This window comes from Spermophilus citellus (genome assembly GCF_964194105.1).
Source record: "Spermophilus citellus genome assembly, chromosome: 6".
NCBI lineage: Eukaryota > Metazoa > Chordata > Mammalia > Rodentia > Sciuridae > Spermophilus > Spermophilus citellus.
This window is the reverse complement of record NC_138187.1, coordinates 23965710-23988128: the sequence shown is the minus strand read 5'-3', so window position 1 is coordinate 23988128 and position 22419 is coordinate 23965710. Positions and strand designations below refer to the sequence as shown.

The 22419-nt window shown below is 55.7% G+C and overlaps 1 protein-coding gene across 1 annotated transcript in view; it reads right to left on the bottom strand.

Annotated features, from left to right (window-relative positions):
- Positions 1 to 22419, bottom strand: part of CALN1 (calneuron 1) — a 311621-nt gene that overhangs the window by 7974 nt on the left and 281228 nt on the right. Inside the window, exon 5 of the mRNA XM_081296845.1 lies at positions 771 to 927. Coding sequence (XP_081152971.1) covers positions 771 to 927 — 157 coding nt within the window. The remainder of the gene's footprint in view (positions 1 to 770; positions 928 to 22419) is intronic.

Genomic DNA, 22419 nt, shown 5'->3' with positions numbered 1-22419 from the left:
AGTGCTTGGCCGTCTCTGTGGCAGCATCAAGACCAGATGGCCAATCTCACTCTGGTGTCCACGGGACAGCTGACCAGCTGTGGACACTGACGTGTTTAAGGGTTCGGTCGTCTGTTAAGGTGTTTGAATCCAATTAATTTTTCTCCCTGTCCCTTGAGACTGCTGCACAGGTGGGATTGTCAGACGTGGGGAGAGAGGAAGTGCTCAGCTGATTAGGAGATAAGGGAGGCTTTTTCTTTTTCCTTAAGTTTTCTTTCATGAGCCCAAGAAAAACAGCCCATGGGAGCTTGGGCCTCTTTTTGGACTTCCACAGAGGCCCATTTCTCCCATGGCCCCTTGCCTCAGCTCATGAAACACTATCCTTGGGCTCTTGTTTGGTCCGTGCTCTGGGGAAGCAGGTTTCCATCCCCAGAGATCCCATGAAGTAGGTGTCACTATCCTGAGTCACAGACTAGGACACAGAGGGGGCACGCCTCTCGCCAAGGTCACATCATTAGCCAACGCCTTGGTCCTTGGTTGCCGACCTCCTTAGCGAGCTCTTGTCACAGAGCCATGGGGCCTCGCTGACCAAGGGGACTTCTGCAAAAGTGCAGAGTTTGGGGAAAACGAAGAGAATGACCTAAGGCCCCTGAATCTTTGCAAAGACCTTTAGCGCAGTCCCGGGCCTCCGGCTGTAGTGCCCGCCGGCCTCGGCCCCGGAGGCTGCGGCGCCGAGGAGCACCTGCGGGCACTGGCCCACCCAGGGGGACGGGGCAGGGGCAGGCGCCTACCTCCCTCGAACTCCGTCTGGCAGTTCCCCGAGGTCTCATTGAGGCTCTCCTCCTCGTTGATGATGATGCTCTCGATGTCCTTCATGGTCAGGTGGTCCCGGAAGGCGTGGTAGAGAATGTGCTTCAGCTCCTCCAGCGTGACCCTCTGCATGTCGAACTGTGGGGAGAGAGAGCATGAGGTCCGGGCGGGAGGGACAGGCTGGGCACGGCGGGCGAGCCCTGGGCTCCCTGGGGAAGACCCGGCTGGCTCCTCAGGACATCAGCTGGGCAGCGTCCCATCCTGCTCAGCTCCAAGCATAAGTGACCTTACAGGGCCTTGCTGAGCTGCAGGGAGTGGACAGTCCGTCCTCTCAAGCTAGACTCCTGGAGTGAAGCGCCCCCTGCAGCTGGCTCCCTGCCCGCCAGCCACCTGCTGCCAACCCCGCGTCTCTGTGCTTTAGAACTGTCACACCCCAGACAAGGTGTGTGCCTCCCAAACCTACTGTCTTCCAAGAAAGCAGCACGTCCCGCCTTGCTTGACATATGATCTGCCGGGTCTGGTGTGGACTGTCCCCCAGGGTCACGTGTGGCAGGGTAGAGGTGGGGGAGCCTGAGCAGAGGGTCTAGCGGGAGGTCCTTAGGTCACTGCGGTGCTGCCTTGGGAAGGGCCGGTGGTGTGTGGGACCAGCCAATTCTTACAGGGCCATGGCATGGACACGAGGTGCCCCCCCAGAGCCCCTGTGTTCAGTAAGAAGACTCCAGAGGTGAAATGACTGGTTAGGGAGAGCGTGACCTCAGCAGTCCGTCCCAGGGTGGACTGACCGCTGGTAACTGTGGGCAGGGCATGGCTGGAGAGGGGGGTCCCTGGGGGTGTGCTCTGCAAGGGTGCATTTCCCTGTGGTCCCTGCCTGCTTCCTGGCCGCCGCGGGCTGAGCTGCTTCCCTCCACCGCGCCCTTCTGCCATGACGAGCTGCCTCCCCTGGGCCCAGAGCAGCAGAGTCGCCCACCAAGGTCTAGATCTCTGGAACTGTGGCCCAAAATAGCCATTTCCCCCTCTTGCCAGGAATTTTGGTTGCAGTGATGAAAACCTGATGGATGCAATAAGATGTCAAAGAAGAGCAGAACTGACCCCTGTCACCCCAACTTCCTGTCTCTCCATGTGATCTCTCTGCGCACCCCGGCCATCGTGATGACATCTGCCAGGAGGCGTTTGCCATAGTGGAGTAGACACTGGCACCATGCATTCCCAGCCCCAGAACCATAAGCCAAATAAATCTATTTTCTTTACAAATTACCCAGCCTCGGGTATTTTGTTATAGCAATGGAAAAGGGACTATTATAGTACCTAAGTATGGATCTTGTTGCAACATCCTTATCAGATAAAACGCAAGTTCACAGCCGTGTTCATGAGGAAGGACCTCCCCAAAAAGGGGAGGTGCAGAATTTCCTGTCAGGGCCTGTGCCTCTCAATGAGAGAATCATGCTTTCCTTCCCCATTTATATCAAGTTTGTTATGTCACTTTATCAGCCAACGAAATGTGAGTAGAAGTCCCATAAGTCACATGTAATTAAAAAGTTTAAGGCCATTGTGTGGTTCTATTATTTGTTCTCTCTGATATGAGAACAACAGGCCCAGACAAGGCTATTCCTTCTTTTGGGGTCTCAGAATGGGGCTAAAGACCTGCAGCTGTCCCATAAAGAAGTCCCAACATGCAGAAGAAGTGCCCTTGGGGGCTGTTTTCTAGTTCAGCACCCCTTGGCCCTTCGTTGATCTAGGTCAACCATCCAGAACCCGGTGTCCAGAAGGGACAGGTGTCCATCAAAAACACTAAAGATAAAGCACTGGTCCTGGCCAGGCAACTGGAAGGGTGGGGACTTGCTGTCCCGGCCACCCACAGCCGTAGCCACTCAACACGCATGCAGGTGTGCCTGGATGACTTCAAGGGTGAAGACGTGAAATGAGCTGTGCTCCAGGTGAGCAGTTTGGGGGAACAGCACGCTCTACACGCAGTTAGACTAGCTGCAACCTGGGCTTCTGACTGCATGCACTATGAGAAAGAGCGGCTGGTGTGTGAACCAGGAGTCAGAGCCCCAGGCGTCCTGGTCTTGCAGGGTTGGAAGAAGCTAGTGCTTTTCATCTTTAGCTAGTAAGAGAGAGAAGTGAGAGATTCTTTAATAACAAAACAGGCTGATTTAACAAATCAAAGTGTTTTCTGTCCACGCCTCGGAATGTGTGAAATGGCTCCTGAGTTTGGAGAGAGGCCTTCAGATAATCGAGGGTGCGGCTCTCAGCCTCAGCTGATGGGAGCTGACAGCAACCCGGCTCGGACCTCGGGACAGCTGTGGGTGGGGCACCCGCGTGATCTTCGCCTTCCAAACCTGCAGCACAGGCCGCGTCATGAGGAGCGCTCCACAGGCCCCAGGAGGGCACCTTCAGATGAGCACAAGGAGGTGGACGGAGAGTTTGGCCTCACAGAGGACGAGGTGGGGACCCTGGGGCAGGACAAGGGCATCCCAGACCTCAGGGAGGCAGGGGTGGGATCCACGGGGGAAGCTCCTCCCCCAGGTGCTCGGCTGCCAGTGCCCCCCACTCTGTGCTTGCTGGAGGGGAAAGGGCTTGTGGTCACCTGGGCCCTGTCCCCAGCCACATGTGGACAGGGTGAGGCCACCTGTCCTTCCAGTGCACCTGACTCTAGGTGGGGAGGAGCCATGGCTGCTCGGGTGTCCACCATGACCCTCTGGGACCTGGTCCTGAGATCTGGGCTTGGACGGGGCTCGGGGTCACCTCCTGAGAGAGGACTGTGTGTCTGTGCCTGCAGGGGACTGCGGGAACATGCTACGGTTTGACCTGCTCTGTCCCCTGGAGGTTCCTGTGCTGGAAGCTTGGTCCCCAGTGTGGTGACGTGGAGAGGTGGGGCCTCGTGCAGGTACCCAGGACAGGTGAGCAGAGCAGGTGGGTCTGAAGCAAGGTTCCCAGTGCCCACCCTCTACTGTGTCAGCCAGGTCCCCTTCCATCTCTCCGCCATGTGGTGACCCAGCCAAGGGAGCCCTCACCAGAGGCTGAGCAGACAAGGCGTCCTGGTGTTGGACTTCCAGCCTACAAAACCGTGAGGTGAATAGGCCTCTTTTTCTTATAAGAAGCCAGACTCAGGTATTTTGTTATAGCAATAGAAAATGGAGTAACAGAGGGAACAGACAGGAGCAGGAGTGTGGACTGCAGCAGGCTGCATCTCTTCAATGGCCACCTCCTGCCCTGTGACAGGACTCGCTCTCCCTGCCCACTGACATGGGGCTTCAGCCATGAGGTGTGACTGCAAGAGATCTGTGGATGAGGTAAGTCCCCGGAGCACCTCCAGGCTAGTGTACATCCTGCCATTTCCTTTTCTTCTGCCGCAAAATAGTTAAATCAAAAACAGAATTTCCCTTCCTCCTAGTGCACAGGACAGGAGAGGACTGCAGCCACTCCACAGGGCATTGATCTGAGTGAAAACAAGCTCTGGATCTCAGCTGCTAAGATGGGGGTGACTGAAGGGAGACGTGGCCAAGGGTGAATGCAGACTCAATGTTCCAAGTCAGTCTGGACCATGGCGATGGAAGGTTCTAGACATTTTTGTTCCTCTCTTTAAGCAATGCCTGCCTTGCTTTTCTTTTTTGTACCTGGGATTGAACTCAGGGGCACTCAACCACTGAGCCCCATCCCCAGCCCCGTTTTGTATATAACTTAGAGACAGAGTCTCACCGAGCTGCTCAGTGCCTCGCTTTTGCAAAGGCTGGCTTGCCGCAGTCCGGCTGCAGCAAAATAACTGGGGGGTGACGAGGAACTTGTGTACATTGATACAGCAGGAGTGGGAGCCGTTTATTGTAGGACAGGAGGGGTATATATACATTCCACACAGCTTATCTTAATTAACATAAACTGGATACAACAGTCAACCAATAAGGAATCTCCACACTTAATGGCTCGCTGGCGTTACTTCACAAACCACTCCCTCTGGCAAAATGCCAGGCGCCATCCAGACTTGTTTACAGACTCTAACACTGGCTTTGAACTCTATCCTCCTGCCTCAGTCTCCCCAGCTGCTGGGATCACAGGTGTGCACCACCGCACCCGGCTGGTAATGCTGTTTTAATTTGGGGGCATGAAGCTTGTTTTGTCTTTTGGGTGAAAGAGGGACCCCCACAGGATCTTCAGCAGAGAACTCACTTGGTTCAGTCTGGGAAAACTTGCCCTTGGCTGACAGAAAGATAAAGATGTCCAGAGAGGAGCGACTGAAGGGACTGGGTACAGCCCACGGGGGGCTCTGGGCCTCGAGAGCCCTGGGGAGAGGTGGCTCGCTCAGAGTGGAGAGGGAGGAGCGGGCGTCCTGCAAGGCCCCTGGGCTTTGGGAACAGGATTGGAAGGAAGGAGGCAGCTTGGTCTCACGGTGCTCATGGCAGACTGCCCAGGACACAGAAGAAGGCTCTGAGTGGGCTGGTGACTCGGGCCTTCAAGCTCTCTGCATACAGATGACCATAAAGGTCACCAGGAAGGACGATGGCCCTGGATTGTGGAGCGTAAAAACCCCAAGGGAAGCTTCAGAGGACATCAAGACGAGCGGGCAGCACGGACGGCGGGCAGGACTCCACCTGGGCGCGGCCAGCCACTGAGGACCTGTGAGTGCTTCCTTAAGGCCCGTCTTTGCACCGCGTGGCTCGTCTTTTTCTGTGTGACTCTTCTGCTAACGCCCGTCTCTGTGTGCGTCAGAGCTTGTCTCTTACTGAGGAAGAGCGGGGTGTCTGAAGACCCGATTTTTCATGTACCATCAGACACATGCTGGCTGGGTTCTTGCTTTTTGTTGGGTCCGTGACGCCATCGACGTCAGGTTCCTGGGATTCTCTGGCGCGGTGTCCGCCTCCCCGTCCACCTTCGAGGCTCTCAGGCCCCGTCCTCCCCGTCCTCCTTTGTTCTGGACTTTCCAGGGTCCCCTCGTGGAAGAAAACACATGACTCTGGCCCTCGTTGGCTGATTTTGCTTCACGAGACGCCTCCTTCCCCCGTGTTCCTGTGGTTGCCATGACCCATTCTTGCTGGTGTCCGCTTGTTCCTGCTGTCCGCTCAGCGAGTTTCCTTGGCCTCTGGTGTGAAACATTCATGGATGTCCTCATTCCGACTAAGCTGCAGGATCTCTTTCCATTCGTCAGATGCTTTTCCAAGCCACCATTTCTTAAACGACTGAATTAGGGAAAACCCAATTGGCCCCCATCTCCCCGTGTGTGATGGGAAGTTCCGCACCGTGTCCCCTCACCTCTCACCCCACGCTCTTCCCTTTGCAAGTTTAGGTTGAGACTTTTCACGACACCTTTTCTGCTCCCTGTACCTCTTTCTAGAACAGCACTTGGCTGCTGCATTCCGTTTGTTTCGCCCCCACTTTGCCACCGCGGCGGCTGCCTCGTTAGATTTCATTGATTTCTGTGCTCACTTCCATTCCCCGTGATGTCCCCGCGCTGTGTGCCTACCTGTCATCGGCTTCTCTGCTGGGAATCTTTAGACAGAGGTGATCGTGACGCACTCGTGAACGTGACACCTTGAGAGTTCTTGTGACCTTAATGACGCCTCTTCTGCCTTCTCCCACGGTCGACAACTCGGCTTGACACAGAATTCTAGAAATCACCCCTGGAACCTGCAGAGGGTTTCTCTGGCCCCTTCTGGGCTGGTCAGTCCCTTCTTCGGCACTCGCAGGGTGATTTCCCTACTCCTGGGGTCTTAAAGAAGCCCCCTGTGCCACGTCCCGGCTGGGGTGTAAGGTAGGCCTTCGGTTCTATGCCATGTCCCTCTCTGCCACTGAGGCCTCCTGGAGATGGCCGTGTCTAGCTCCTTCTCTCCCCTGGGACATTTCCGTGTCACCGTCACAGACTGAAACACGAAGGGTGCCTGCAGCGCCATCCCCAGCGGTCACTCTCTGGACCCCCGCAGCCTGTCCCCTGCACCTGTCCCTCAGGCTGTGCCAGCTTCTGATGAGCCCAGTGCCATCGGTGTTTCTGCTTCCTCAGACATGGAGGGGGGCAGCGAATGGAAGGGGACCAAGGAAGGGTGGTGGCCAGCGTGGGCTCCTGGCTGTTGGCTGCTGAGGGTCACCGGCCTGTTCCTCTTCTGAGCGGCTGTGTCTGGAGAGCAGGTGGAGCTGTGGAGGGGAGCAGGAGGACTCCCTGCGGCCCGGGCCCCTCTGTCCCAGTCTGACCCCAGAGGGGGAGAGCCTGTGTCGACTGCAGGCTGGTCCCTCCCGGCTCATCTCCCTCCACCAGGTCAGGGGACTTTCTGGGGACAGCATTGGTGCCCTGGTCTCCTGGTGTCTGCTGCTAGGACCCTCAGCTGCTCCTCCTGTTGTGAGTGTCCCCTGCCCGCCATGTGGGTTAACCCTGCTCACAGGGGAGCAGCCCCCAGCAGGGCAGCTCTCATCTTACCCAGGCCCAGTCCCGGGGACACGGACAGTGTCTGCTGAGTAAGGGAACAGGCCCCTCTGTCCTGGCCCAGTGTCCCCACCTTCCCTGCCCCTGCCCCAGCCCCTCAGGAAGCCAGGAAGGGCACTCTGCCATCAGGCTTCCCAGCGGCTTCTCCAACTTGGAAGGGGGGTAACTGACCTTGTTTCCCACTTTGGCAGGAACCTCGGGGACAGAGTCCCCAGGGAAGTCCTGATAGGACTGAATGCCAGCCACTGAAGCAGAACTCTCCGCTGGCTTCTGGTGGCCCTGCGAGGCCACGGTCCCTCCCCTGACTCACAGGGAGACCTGCATGGCGGTGGGGCAGCAGCTCCCCTGACCAGGTTCTAGGTGGACCCAAACTCATGCCAGCCGTCCCAGAAGGTGTGCACTTAACAGCTGTCCCCTGGGGAAAAGGGGGCCCAGCAGCGCTGGAACCTCACAGCCCTGTTCTTTCTCTGCCCGTCTACAGAAGGCACCATCCACGAGAGTGGGTACTGTCAGGGAGATCATCAGGCCAGAACCTCTCACCTGGGAGCAGAAGTGGGCACAGCTCACCCCACAGCAAGCCCTGCATGGGGCGGCCAGACAGGGTCCCCTACACGGTCGAGTGACCCTCTGCAGGTCTTTGTAGCCTAGAGACAGACTCTAAGTGTGTCCTCAAGGGCTGAGCCAGGTCACAGGGTCTCCTTCCAGAGCCTTCCCTCCATCCTTGGCCCCCCTCACACAGCCTCTTCCATGTAATAAGAAGCCCCCTCCCCAAATGGCGTGTCCAGCGTCAGCCTGCCAGGGGGTGAAGAGCAGGAAGCCCCAGTGTACCCAGAGGGACAGGGGAGGAAACGTGAGGTTGAAATGCAAGGTATTGGGAGACCCCTCCCCGCTCGGAACAGAGACAGAGGCCCCTGAGCCCATGGACACTGCTGGCCAGGTGAGTGGGACAAAGGAGTGGGAGGCTGGGGCAGAGCAGGAACAGCGGGCCAGGAGGTGGAGGGTCCACCTGGACCCACGCGTCCCTCCCCATAGGCGTGGGGTCCTGGGGACAGGCAGAGAAGGGGCGTGCACCCATTTACCCCTGTGAGGGAGGCTCCTCGCCCCAGCCCTGGGCTGCAGCCACTGGAGTGCAGCAGCCGAGGCCGAGAGGGAGACCTGCCATCACTCCCAGACCAAGATTGAGCACCTGTTTACTGCCACCGTCTGGGAGAAATTTTCCACTAGCTGCAAGACCCGTGGAGCACACGCGTGACTCCAGATCTGCAGCTGATGGGGAGGTCTCCTCCGGAGGGGACACGCCATCCGAGGGGAGGCACCTACCCACCAAGGCCCCAGCAGGGAGCCCCCAGGGTCTGCTTTGGGACCTGAGAAGGCGCGGGTGCCTCTTCCACCTCTGCTCTCATTCTCTGAAGGCCTGGCTGGGCACGAGGTCACTGGGCTGGGGGTCACTGTGGTGCCTGGGGACTCGGAGCTCTCGCAAGGCACAGCCCTGACACAAGCCTGCCTCGTAGAGATGCTCAGGAGGAGATGCTGGCCTCCTGCAGCCCAGGGGAGGCAGCCAGGGTGCTTGTTCCCCCGGGTGCAGCCAGAGTCCAAGACAGCTTGACCACAGTCCCCGTGGGCCACAACACCAGGCCACTTCACGTAGCGTTCACATTCGGGCAGTGGAAGTAGCCTAGAGGTGACTTAAAGCACAAGGGGGACGGGCTTACACACCATTTTGTATGAGGGACTTGAACAGCGAAGATTTGGGTGTCCATGAGGGATCCTGGGACCAAACCCGAGGACCCTAGGGGAGAGCCATGTGTACTGAGTGCCAGGCTCTGTTCTAGGCACTAAGGGTCCATGAGGGAATGAAATTGAAAAATCCTGTCCTTGTGAGGGCCACCGTGTGGCTGGAGCAGTCAGAAGGCGCGGAGGGAGCGTCAGGCGGTGAGACATGGGGGTCAGGAAGCAGGAAGCGGGGTGGGTGGGGGTTGTAAATGAGGATGTGGGGGTGTCTCAGGGAGGTGGTAAGGAGGCACATCAGGGAGGTGGACCCGTGCGGACCCCCAGGGACAGATTCCAGGTACAGGGACAATCAAGGCCAAGGCCACGAGGCGGAGTTGGCTTGGTGCCCTGACTGGAGGGGCCGGGGAGCCAAGTGCAGAAGGGCACAGTGGACCCGCAGCCCAGCAGGTCAGAGAGGCCTCTCCTTACAGACCAGCTGGTGGCCATGCCGACATGCAGGCCGCAGTGAGATCCCAGGTGTGGTTTGGAGTGAGGTCAAAGGAGGCACGGTTAGTGGCCTTCAGCCACGAAGGGAGGCATCGGCCACAAGAACCCTTCCTCCTGTCTCGGCCTCCACTCCAGCCGAGGCTCCCAGGGCCGGGTCGGCAGGGTCACTTGAGTGCTCCTGAGAGCAATTTCCACCCCCCTAGAGGTGGGTTTTGTGGTAGGCGGAGTTTTGGCCCCAAAGACATCTGCATCCTGATCCCGGGAGCCTGCAAACAGACCTGGCCTGGTCGGAGGGAAGCGAGCCCTGAGCCCTGGTGGGCTCAGAGGGTGGGCTCACAGGGTCCTCCCCCCATGGACATGAGGGAGATGAGATTAAAGAGGAGCAGCAGAGCCTGCAGGGACAGGGAGGGGCATGGCCAGGGACCTGGGCAGCCGGCAGAAGCTGTCCAAGGTCTGGGGGAGGCTTGGAGCCTCCAGGAAGGACACCCAACAACCAGCACCTACAGTGGCTTATGGGCTCTGACCTCCAGAAATCAGGAGGCCAGATTCAGGCTGCCTGGTGGCAGGCAGTGACGGCGGGTGGTGGGGCGGGCAGCAGCCGGAGCCGCGGGAGGCCGCCTGTCTGTTTATCTAATAAGCACAGGTGCTGCCATGCTGGCCACCTGGGAAGAGCCCAGCTCCTCCTCAGGAGTCTGGACACGGGGACTCCTGGCTTTGGGGTGTGTGGCACGGTCACTGGAGGCCCACTGGGAGCCTGAGTGTGGGCTGTGAACGCCTGAGGAGGAACAGGCCGTGGGCACAGGCAGAGGGTCCCACAGGAAGGCCCCCCACTCCCCGGAGTGCCTGGGAAGATGGCCTGGGGACCGGGAAGCTCCGCCCACCCAGCAACCCGCAGCCCTGAGCAGCACCAGCATGAGGTCCCTCCCCATGTCTAGAAGGACCACAGGGGCCTCGAGTGGCCGCGTGGGGTGAAAGGGTTAAGACAAGTGGCGCAATGGAACCTAAGGAAGGTGGGGGTTAAATGGAGACTCAGGGTCCCTCTCCCTCCTTCCCCCACCCTCTGAATAAACTCTTAGGCACAATTAGAGAAAAAGTGCATGACTTTAGTTCCTGTTCAGAACTATCACACGGTGGCTGTGTGACCGACTGAAAGCCATTAAACCTCTCTGTTCCTGGGTTTTCTCCTGAGAAGTTACACCTGTATATATATCTCAAGGGGTGGCTCTACAGCAGAACCTTTTTACTCTGAAATGCAGTTTCTGGGACTCCACATGCTTTGGTCCCTGCCCGTCATTGTGTGTGGCCCACACAGAGAAGTCAAGGGCACAGAACCACTCGGTTACCACAGAGGCCAGAACCGACTGCGGTCCCCGTCTGGAGGTCCTTCACGACACCTCGTGGGCAACTGTGATGCTTCCGGAAGTGACAAGGACCTGCAGAGAGCTGTGCAGAAGCCCCATGAGCATGGGGGCAGTGGGTGGTGGGAGTTTCCAGGCTCAGGGCTGATGGACTGGTCATCCAGGACCAGCTGCCCCTGACTGGCTGGGTGTCCTGGGGCAGGTCACTGACTTGCCTCACCCCCTACACAGCCACCTAATGAAAGGACAGCAGGAACTGGGAGTCAGACAGAGCAGCAACCACAACAAGAGGACTGTCTGCCCTGTCCACCCCACGGCCACTCTATGGGGGCGAATGGAACGGGCATGTGGGGTTCCCTCAATAAACATTCAAGCACTGCAGCCGCAAGGCGCCGTGGGGCTCCTTAGTGCTCGGCCAGTTTTACCTGCCTCAGGCTCGGGGGGCCCTTGGCAGCTCCCAGCTGGAGGCCGAAGGCACCCAACGCGTCATTCTGTCAGACAGCAGTGACTTCAGCTCCTCTTCTCATTTAGGGCCTGTCACTCAGGCTTTCCTGCTGCCCTTGACGGCCTCCAGCTGGCCTTGACGAGCCGCAGGACTCCTGTCCCTGTGCTGCCTGCTCATTCTGGAGAGTCCCTTTCCCACCCCCTTGACCTTGGAAAGGCGAATCCTGCCAGTACCCTCAGGTACGGAGGAAGGTTTCCATGGGGTTGGAGGGGAGGAGGCGGCCTCAGGCAGAACCCACCGCACGGTTCCCCCGAGCGAGCCCGTGGGCCTGTCGTGTCCTGGTTCTGTCTAGAGGACCATGCACTTCCTGAGGTGAGGTCTCCAGAGCTAAGGTGACCTGCCGACTTCCCGTCCTCCCCCAGGGAGCGAGGAACCCCAGACACAGCCTCTGTGTACTTCTGTCATCCCGAGTGGCCACTTCCCGAGTGGCCACTTTGTCCTGAGCCCACCGCCCACATCTGGGTCCTCCGTGAGCCATCCACACAGGGGCTCCCAACACCAGGCTCTGGCCTGCATCCTCCTCGCCCTTTCCTAGGGCCTCCACTTCCCTGACCGCCCTGTGGCCAGCCCCCTGGAGTTCCCAAGGGTGGCTACGTGTCCCTGCACCTGGGTCACCCGTGACTCCTCGCCTGACCCTCTCACAGACCCAGCAAGTGTGCAGAAGGAGCCTGGTGATCGTCCTGCCTGCCCGGTAGACTGCAGGGGCCTTAGAACAGTGACCACGTGACAGTTCTGTCTCCACGGTGCCCGGCCAAAGTCAGCCCTCCGTCCATGGTTGTTGGCACAGAGAAGAAACGCACATTGTTTTTTCTTTTAGAAATGAGTGAAGACCCAGGGCGCTGAGGAAGACCCCACTTAGTCCAAGAAACGAGCATCTAGTTCTGATCGTGTGGGAAGGTGGGAGCCGGAGAGCCACTGAACACAGCTAGGAATGATCAGGAAAATGTGGTCAGCACAACACTAACCAAAGGAAGAGGTGACCAAGGACAGGACGGAGAATCGGAAGGCCAGCATCACGGGGTCTGAGCTGAATGGAGGGAGGAAGAGGGGTCGGCACCCAGCGGATCAGGGGGCAGGTTGCCGTCCTGCTGCGGTACTGCTCAGTATTTAGCCCACTGTTCAAACTGGAAATGAGGAACGTGGCCGGGCGAATCGAACAGTGAGACCGAGTTGGCCCTTTCTACCCTAGAACCCCAAATTAGAAGCCCTCCCCCCAGTTGTGGCTCCCAGGGAACCCCCACAGCTCAGCGCCCTCCTCCATCTCCCAGGACACAAGCAGGCCGGGGTCCTCCATGGCCTGCTGTTTATGAACCTGTCACGCACAGACGGGTGAAGCCCTGGCCCCTCAGTGCAGTAACCGGGCGGGTGGCACAGCTCTGTTCTAGGAGCCAGACCGCAGGCTTGGCATGTGGGCCAGCCCCGCTTTCTGCCTCAGGATGGTCAGAGATGCAGGGTGCCTCCGGATGGGTTATGGGTGCAGTCTGGGCGTGTCCTACCTCCTTGTTTTCCTTCCCAGATCAACAAGACGCGGGGCTGGAATCAAGACCCCACTTTAGGAACCAGCTCACAAGGCCTAGGGTACATGACAGAACTTCCCACCTCTGGCTCAGGCTGGGGCAGGCCAGAGACTCTTCTTTTAATAAAGGATCATAAGCACTGCAGGGGCCGCGGCCCCCCAGAGCTCAGCCTGGGGCACAGCTACACCCTGAGGGCTGGGGTTGTTGATTCAATCATCCTTTCTGGCCTCATCTTTATGAATCTTATTTGTTGCCCATGAAATTTTAATTAGCTAAAGAAAACAAACACATTATCAAGGCAAAGCCAGCAGAGGCGTGAAGTCACCAGCCCTGTAAGCATTGGAAGAAGACACGGAGAGCGTCCAGGGGTAGGGAGGCAGGATGAGGGGCTCTGGGGAAGCACATCGCCTCCACCCCGTGTGCCACCCAGTGGGCATCAGGGCAGCCTCTGGGCAGCCTCAGGGCAGTGGAGGACGGACTGAGGCCTTTCATCCAAAGTTCCTCTGCCACCTGCACCATCAGACTTGAGAACCGCGAGTGCTGATTTGGGGTCCTGTCCCCTGTGTTGAGTGTGGCCGGTGACTTGCCTGGGCAGTGCTGGTACAGAGGCAGCGGCCATGCCCTCCTGCACCCAGGACATCTCCTAAGAAGCCTTTCCCAGGGTTTGTGCTGCTTGTACCCAGAATGTAGGAGCTGGCCTGACCCTGACCTGACCCTGACCTGACCCTGTGGACAGAGCCCCTGGTGGAGCTCAGTCTCCTCTGACTTGCAGATCCAGGAACCTCAGCGAGATGCCTCTAGGGATGCGTCCCTGGCTTGGGGTGAGACGCTGACTGACACCCCTGGAACTTCAGGGATGAGAGCAAGGGCACTGCGGCACCAGAAGCAGCTCAGGGAGGTGGCCATGTGGCTGGAGTGGGTCTGGAGTCCAGGTGACATCCAGCACAGAGCCAAGGAGGGACAGCAGCCCAGGCCACCAACTCTACCTGAGAAGCAGCCGCAGACACAGCGGCCGTATTCCTGGCCCTCCCCACACTTGGGAAGCACTGGCTCCGAGATTCGTCCTATTTCATGGGAAATGCTGGTCTGTTGGTTATTTATCCCCCTTTATGCAGAGCACGGGAAGAAAGGGACGCCCAGTTTGGAATCTGTGAAAGGGATTTGAGGCAAAAAATGGCGGGAGGCCAAGCACATGGGAGATGGAAAAAAACCTGCTGTGGAAAGAGGATTCTAGGGAGTCAAGTTGGCCTAGCTGTTGCCTATGCTCCCCTGGGTTCACATCTGCACCCGCTGTCCATCCACAGAACGCTCGTCAACAGGGAACAATGGTCCCAAAGTCCAACAATGACGTCCCAGACCAAGAGGAGCAGTAAGGAACCGTGTTTACAGTTGGAAAATGTACTCGGTGACACAGATGACAAAATATACATCAGTTCTGCCACACAGAGAAAAGGTTTAGGAGTAAAAGACATGAGAAGATAAATCCGAAGGACACAGGGCAGAGACGCACGGAGAACTGTCATTTCTAAGGAAGAGCCACAACAGGTGGGCCAGAGGCAGGGATCAAACGCAACAGAGGAAAGGAAAAGAGTCACTGAGGATGTGACCTCAGATCTTTGAGGCCACTGTGAGGCGGGCAGCGTGAGCTAGGAGATGTCCACTTGGGACCCATCCTGATGACTGCTGCATCTGCAAGGCCAGGAGAGGAAGGGCCTGGGCAGGCAGTGAGGCCGGATACCTGAGCTGACTGCAGGGCGAGGAATCCCTCCTGGACCTGCTCCTGGCACTGCATTCCAGGGTCACCATGGGGCCGACACAGGGCCTCGGGGAGGGCTTTCCCCGGGAGTGGACTCCTGGTGGCGGTGGGGCAGAGTCCAGAGGGCATAAAGCCCACCCCGCTTCCAGAATGAATCACTTGATGTGAATGAGACTCCCGGGAGAGGGACCCCATCGGCAGCTCAAGGACGGGCCCGGGGAGGCAGGGCCAGCAGGTCGTCTCTGAGAACTGAAGCACCCACACCTAGAATCTGATTTGAAGGTGACGCGTCAGCACAACCAAGGCACAACCTGCAAACAGGAGGCCCCTCCCTGCTGCCTCGCTGGGGCCACCTAGGTGCTGTGCAGGAGGGTGTCAGTGGGACCCCACACAGACACCAGCTGACTGAAATCCACGGGGTTCCCTCTGGAGTCCTGACACGGTTGCTGCCATTTTGGTGGGTTCCCAGACACCCAGAATTCATCCTCAAGGTGGGAGAGGGCCAACAGCACATCTCACAAAATCAGGGGTGAGTCAGAGCTGCCAGGAGTGGGCCCCCCAGCTCAGCTGGTCAGGGCGCGAGCAGCAGGGTCAGCAGCACAAGGCAAGACATCCAGCTTTACCCCGATTCTGAATTAAGAGACCCTCTGCGCAGCCTGGAGCCCAGCCAGAGAAAGGCACAGCCCATTAGCTTCTGGGCTTGGGCTGGCAGGGTTGCGGGTCTGCAGGCTGCGCTCCTCGGAGAACTTGGCAGCACACCCATGCACTTAGAGAGGAAGATAAATAATAGAGCCCTTGGAGCTCCTGGCTTTGAACCTGTAGCATTCTGCGAGTACTTCTGTAAGTAATTATCCCAGAGCCTGCGGATCCCTCCCTGCACCCAACCCTGGGACCTCGTAGTTCCACCTCCGTCCTCTAATTACACTTAGATGGCAACGTAATTACACGAGGTGGCAACATTGTGTTTTATCCTATGTTCTGAATGTTTCTTGGAAAATCCAGCAGGGGAGAATCCTAGACACCCAGGATTCTAGGGGTGGGAGGCTACTGTTTATTTCTTTCTCTCTGTTTTGCATTAACTAATGAGGGGAGAGATGTGAGGCTGGGGTTTGGACGCCCCCAATGTAAGGAATGTGGGTAAAAACACGGCTGATTGATCCACGACGATTTCCCAGTCTTCTCCTGGTGAATGAGAGACAGTTCACCTTCCCCACGTGAAGAACTTCTTTTTCTGTGGTCCCCGAAGTCCTCCTAGAACTTGGGCAAGCTCACAGAGGGACTGGACCACCATCCTGACTCAGATATACAGAAGGTGGTGGCACCAACACCAGGGATGCATCACAAGAAAGAGGAATTTTTTAAATTAGTACTTGATTCACTTGAAAACGTGTGTTGTGGCCATGTGGGTCTTCACCACGTTGGTCTGCCGTGGTTGAAGCAGTATGAGCTCTCCCAGTCCTAGAACGTTGGTCTCCCGCAGGGAGGAGGCAGAAGCAGCCCAGTGGATATTCTAGGGTGGAAACAGACCTGGCAGCCCTGAGATGTTGGAGTCGATCCCCATCCTTGAGGCACCCGAGACACGTTACAGAAGCTGCTTGTTACCCACTTCCCCTCCCACCTGTACTCTTGAGGATGGCTGTGTGCCCAGACGCTTTCCAAATGTATGCAAAAGTAGTGTGTAGGGTTTCAGGGGAAGCTCTTGAACAGGAGGAGTTTGTTTATGCAGCGGGTACCATTTTTCTTCCGTCTTTTTATTTTCTTGCTGCCAACTCTTGATGGTCGGAGCTGCAGGAGCCATCTTGAGACAGTGAAGGAAAGACCAAGAGAACCAGAGACCTCTGCCCTGACAATCTCAAACCTCCCCACCCACAGCAGAACTGGCGCCTCTGTCGCGTTGTTAGGTGGGAAAAAGGAACCGTGTGTGTTTAGGTCATAATTAGTCCTCGTTATAGGCGGCTGAATGCCGTTTCTCTTATCTACCATCTGCCTTCTTCTCGCGGGGCACACAGTGGGCAAAAGGAGTGCAGCCCCTTCTCTGGTACCAGAGTCACGATCTGGCCATGACCCTCTCGATCCTTAGCGCTGTTTCTCAGGTGACAGTCGTGATCAGTGATCAGTCCTGGAAAATCTGGAGTGGACAGGGGAGAGATGTGACCATGACTCTCAATCTCGGAACCACAGGGGGTCTGGCATCTCCACATCCAAAGACGGAGTCCTCGTTAACCAGTCCTGTCAATCACCACTAGCTAAACCCAATGGCAGGTCTGGGAGCCGGGAGCCCTCGGCCCTGGGGCCACCCATGGGCAGCCCCTGTGGAAGAGGCCAGGGCTTGCTGGACACCTGCTTTGCCAACTCTTGATTATTCCACCTGGTAGGAAGCCCCCGCTGAGATGAGTCTGGCTCTGGTGCTCACCTTTTCTGAGAGTTATTTAACCACACTTGTAACTCAGTGTGGTGTGAGAGGTAAGAGCGTAGGTCCTTCAGCCAGATTCCTGGGCTCCGCTCTTCATCTGGGGTGGGTTCCTTGGTTTCCCTTCCTTAGCAGCCCAGTGTGGACATCACGGTAAGGGAGTGAGATCCCCGGAGGACCGCGGGAACAGTGCCTGAGGCTCACAGACCCTAGGCACCTGTGGGGCTTGGTTCCTGGCCCCCTGAGCACATGGGAGCTGCCTGTATAAAAGGCCCAGTCCTTGCACACAGCCTCCTCCCGGCCCTAGGTGACCTCTCTACCTAGGATACCAACGCGAGGTCAATGCCAGGCACGTGGCTGTACTGTGGGGAGTCACGGCAAGGAGAGAAGAAAGCCCGCACGTGTTCAGCAAGGAAAAAAACCACAGTTCCGAACGTGTCCCATGCATCTTGGGGGAGTCCTCAGTGGACGGCACAATACGATCTGTACCTTCAGTGGGGGCTGGGCTAAGTTCCTGGTGGTGAGGCTGAGCCTCCGTGTCCTCATGGGTACAATGGGGCTCATGTGGCGCTAATGCCCTGAGCCTGTGGGTCACAGCTGTGGCCTGCTGGGACATGCCACATGTTAAACCAGCCCAGGGCCTTGCCCGGCAGGCCCCCAAGTCCTTCATGTCCTCCCCACCGTCCCCTGCCCTCTCACACAGGGACTGAGACCAGATACAGGTGGCTCCCGTGACCATGTGGTGTTTCAAGGGTGAGGAGCGGGCATCTGGAAGGCGTGCTGCCCAGGGCCTGGCCACTGACAGCAGGGCCCGCAGGGGACACGGGGCCTCTCCGTCCTCCCTGCCCTTCTCCCTTCTCCCTTTGCAGCAGGAGGACTGTGGGGTCATCGGCTGTGTGTTCCCAAGCCTCGCTCCTGGGGATCCCGGCATGACAGACCCCTCCCGGGTCACGTCACCACCCAGCCACGCCACCGCCCTCCCCACAGCTGGCCCTTGGTCCTCCCAGGGAAGGGTTTCCAGCCAGGCCTCGTCTCCAGCTGTCACCTGTCCTGCCTTCCTTGAGACGACTCAGACACGTGCTGCCCACAGGGTTCACCAGGCCGGAGCCCCTGCTCCACCCCCAGGGGGAAGCCGGCCCGGGACGCACACCCCGCACTGGGACCCATAAACAGGGGGAAAACAAAGGGGGGACAGTTCAGTCATTTAAATTGGAATAAACTCCTCAAATATATCTCACTTGCAGTTTGATGAACCAGACTCCAGAGTTGTTGGGAATTCAGCAAAATGGCTCCTATCAAGGCCTTTAGGACACTGGAGGGAATCATGGTTAAATGAGCTGGAGTGACAGGGGCCCTCGTCGGAAGGGCAGAGAGAGGAAAGGACGCTGGCGGAGCGAAGGAAGCGCTGCGAGGGGGGTAGCGGGAAGAGAGCCTTGAATGCCGCAGCCGACTGCAGCCTGAGGGTCCATCCTTCCCTGGACACAGCACGTGCTGAGACCTTTACAAGATGGGGGTAAAACTCATAAGAAACCATAAAACACTCTGGAAATCATAGTCTACAGCAAAGGCAGAGAGCAGACAGACTTGATGCTCAGTCATCCCTGAGTGTCTGCAGGGGCCTGCCTCCAGCGCCCTCTGTGGACACCAAGATCCAGGGGTGCTGAGGTCACTTGCGTAAAAGGGCGGGGTGTTCGCCTAGAGCCACGCACACCCTCCTTTAGCTCAAGTCAGCCCTAGGTCACTCTACCTGATGCATCATCTAGACAGTCACGTTGGTCTAGACCACACCTGTCCCTGTTCCCTGCAGATGCACCTTCAGGGCTGAGTGCCCGGCACAAGACACAACGTGAACGGGACACTCCCTGCACCCAGAGCAGCCGAACACCCTGGAGCCCTGGAGACAGCTGCTCAGCTCTAGTGCACTGGGGTGGGGGTGGGGGGTTAGTGCTCAGCAGCTCACAAACTCAAGTCCTGCCTTTTGGAACTTTCTAGAATTTTTTTCCCCAAACATTTTTTGTTTCAAACTTGGGAATTCAGCAAAATGGCTCCTATCAAGGCCTTTAGGACACTGGAGGGATGTGGAACCCTAGGATAAGGAAGGCTAATTGTAAATGCATTAAAAACCAAACGAGTAATTCAATTTGAGCCTGCACAGAATCTAACATGAATTTTATGGAATCGCTAAATTGGTCCTAAAATTCACATTGCAAAAACTAAAATAATAAAGGGCAGGAAATCCAAGATTTAAAAAAAAAAAAAGAACAAGGAGCAGAGACTTGTGCTACCAGATATGGAGGCCCATGTACACCAGTGTGTCATTGTCCACAAGTAGAATAACAGAGTCTGGATCAATGCAACAGCCTGCTCCCTCCGTACACCCACGGGTCCCTCCAATTCAGCACGCATCTCCCACCGCTGGGGCTGAGAGCGGAGTGTTCAGTGGAGTTGGGCAACTGCCTGTTTATGGGGACTGTAAAACGTTATGTGCTTACCTGACAATTCTGACAGAAATGAGTTACAGATAATTAAACACACATTAAAAACTACAAAACAGCCAGATGCAAATGGAGTAGGATCTGTGTGTATACTGTTGGGTTTAAATACCCAAATGCAAAACAATAGAGGGGAAAAAGAAATCGCTTTGACTAAAGGAAAAAACTTCAGTGTGGTGAAAACCACCATAAAAATTTAAAGCCAAGCTACAGACCAGGAGGAATGGCCACGGCATTTATGATGGAGCCAAGAGCAACACCGGAACATGAAAGAGGAGTGGACACTTAAAAAGAGTGGCCAACAAAGACAGGAAAGCATCAGGCATACAAGACCATTATCCTAATGCAGCAGGAAGTGCAAGTTAAATCTTGAAGACGTTATTTTTAATCTCTCACGTTGGAAAAAAAAAATCAAGCACTTGGCAGTGGCAGAACTTGGAGAGAATGTGGTAAAAAGGCCTCAGGATGCCGTGGCTTAAGATACACGTGCAAAGCACACAGGCATGTCATCGAGCAGTGTGCCAGGTGCAGATGGCGTTATTATGGCAAAGGGAAAAAACACTCAACAGAACAGTATTTTTCTCTGAGATTATGCACAGAAGAGATTCTGGAAGGTTCCACAGTAATATAACGACGTGGTTAGTGATCTCGGAGAGTCCCAGGGTGGCAGGCAGGTGGCAGCCATGAGGCGGATACATGGGTAGCTCTGCTCATTGCTGAGACCGTAGGTCAGTAAATAAAGCAGACAGAATGAAATGTATTTTGTCGATTTTGTTCCCCGCTGGATTCCTGCATCTTGGAACTATGCTGGGCACAGGTGGGCTCTTGGCACGTTTGATAAATGAATTAAATAACGTAAGACCATGTATGTATGTTAAAAGCACATTCACTCAAAACACAAATACAACCTCCCTACAAACAGACGCACATTCGAGTAGTCCTCAGGGATGGAGGCGGAACGGAGTGGGGAAGGAGGAGGGATAAGGAACAGGTTCCTAAAGGGCTTTCAACACGGGGAGCGAAGATGGCACCATGACAGAGGAATGGGAGTGATTCCACCTCCTGCAGCTGACGCAGGGAGCAATCCAGCCAGGGAAGTGAGTGCTCCACGGTGGGCAAAGGGCAGGAGAAGCCAGAGGACCATGGGCACTCTGAGTCCTCACTCCTGGGGCATCTGCTCCAGCCCGACACCAGAAGCTGTGATTCTGGGGACCCTGCAGAGCACCAGCACCTGGAGGCAAAGCTGGGGACCAAGCAAGAGGGGCGGCTCGAGGTCTGCGTGGAAGTGGACCCCCGAGGGCAGGCGGAAGGGCTCTGGGACCGTCCAAGCTGAGGGCAGGTGGTGAGAGCCTCCTGCTCCATCCTCTAGGCACACTGTGCATACACACTGACCATCACCATCCTTCCCATCTCGTGAGGATGGACCCCGGGCTGTCTCCAGTTGATGCCATCATGATCACGACTCGCCTGGAGCACATCCTGTTTAGGATGTTTTTTATGTTCTCATTTGTGCATCACAGTGACAGACATGCAGTTTTATTTCTCCTGGTAAAATACCAGGAGGGAAATGCCTGGGTGGCCAGCCAGGGCGTCCTTAGCACTAGACGCTGCTGCCAGTTTTCCAAAGTGATCCTGGGTTTTCCACTTCTACCAGCATGCGTGAGAATCCCGTCACCCCTCATCCTTTGGGGGTCAATCTTGAACTCAGGGAGTGGGTGACTCCTGCGTGGCTCTTTTGGTCTGTGATTTCTCCGAGACACGTGATGTTGGACGTCTTTTATTCACTGTGTTTATGAGTCATTCGATATTTTGTGAAACACACAAACGCTGTGCACGGTCTTTATTGATTCTAATATTGAGTTGCAGGATTTTTTAAAACAGACATTTCTATACACGCGTCTTTCCTGGAGAGATGAACTGAAAACAGTTTTCTGTGGCTTGCTTTTTTGTATCTTTCAGACTTCCTGTTAAAGAGCTGAAGGCTTAAATTTTTTTCTTAAGTCAAATCCCTTCTTAATCCAGTTTAATCTTATGCTTCTTAGTTTTTAAATTTATACATTCATTCGACAAGCAAAAATTACACGTTTGCGGTGTCCAACGTGTTTTGATACAGGTGAGCACTGTCTGATGACTAAATTGAGCTTTTTAATGTGTTCTTTGCCTCACATACTTTAACCACTTTTTTGTGACAAGAATACTCAAAATCCGATGGTGAAATGAGATGGACATCGTCTAGGTACATGTGTGAAGACAGAATGGTGTCACTCTACTTTACATACAACCGGAGAAATGAAAAAATTGTTGCCTGTATTCTTGGAAGATTCCTCAGGAAATTGGGAATGCAACCATCATTTGACCCAGCTGTCCTACTCCTTGGTCTATACCCGAAGGACTTAAAATCAGTATACTACAGTGACACAGCCACATCAATGTTTATAGCAGCTCAATTTACAATAGCTAAACTATGGAACCAGCCTAGGTGTCCCTCAATAGATGAATGGATAAAGAAAATGTGTGTATATATATATATATATTTTTTTTTTTTCCCAATGGAATATTACTCAGCTTTAAAGAAAAATGAAATTATGGCATTTTCCAGTATATGGTTGGAGCTGGAGAATACCATGCTAAGCCAAATAAGCCCCCATGGTCAGGGGCAGGAGCCCAAGTGTCAGGGTGTGAGTGTGGGATCTGAGTTGCTCCAGTGTTCAGTGGCCTTGTCTTCAAAAAAAGCCATGAATTTGTGTGTCATCCTTGTAAAAAGCCATGAATTTGTGTGTCATCCTTGTACAAGGGCCATGCTAATTTTCTTTGTATCATTCCGATTTTAGTATGAGAAGAAGATGTACAATCAATCAACAAATATAAGGAAAAATGCTCATCATCTGTAGAAATCAGAGAAATGCAAATTAAAACCACTCTAAGATTTCATCTTACTCCAGTCAGAATGGCAGCTATCATGAAGACAA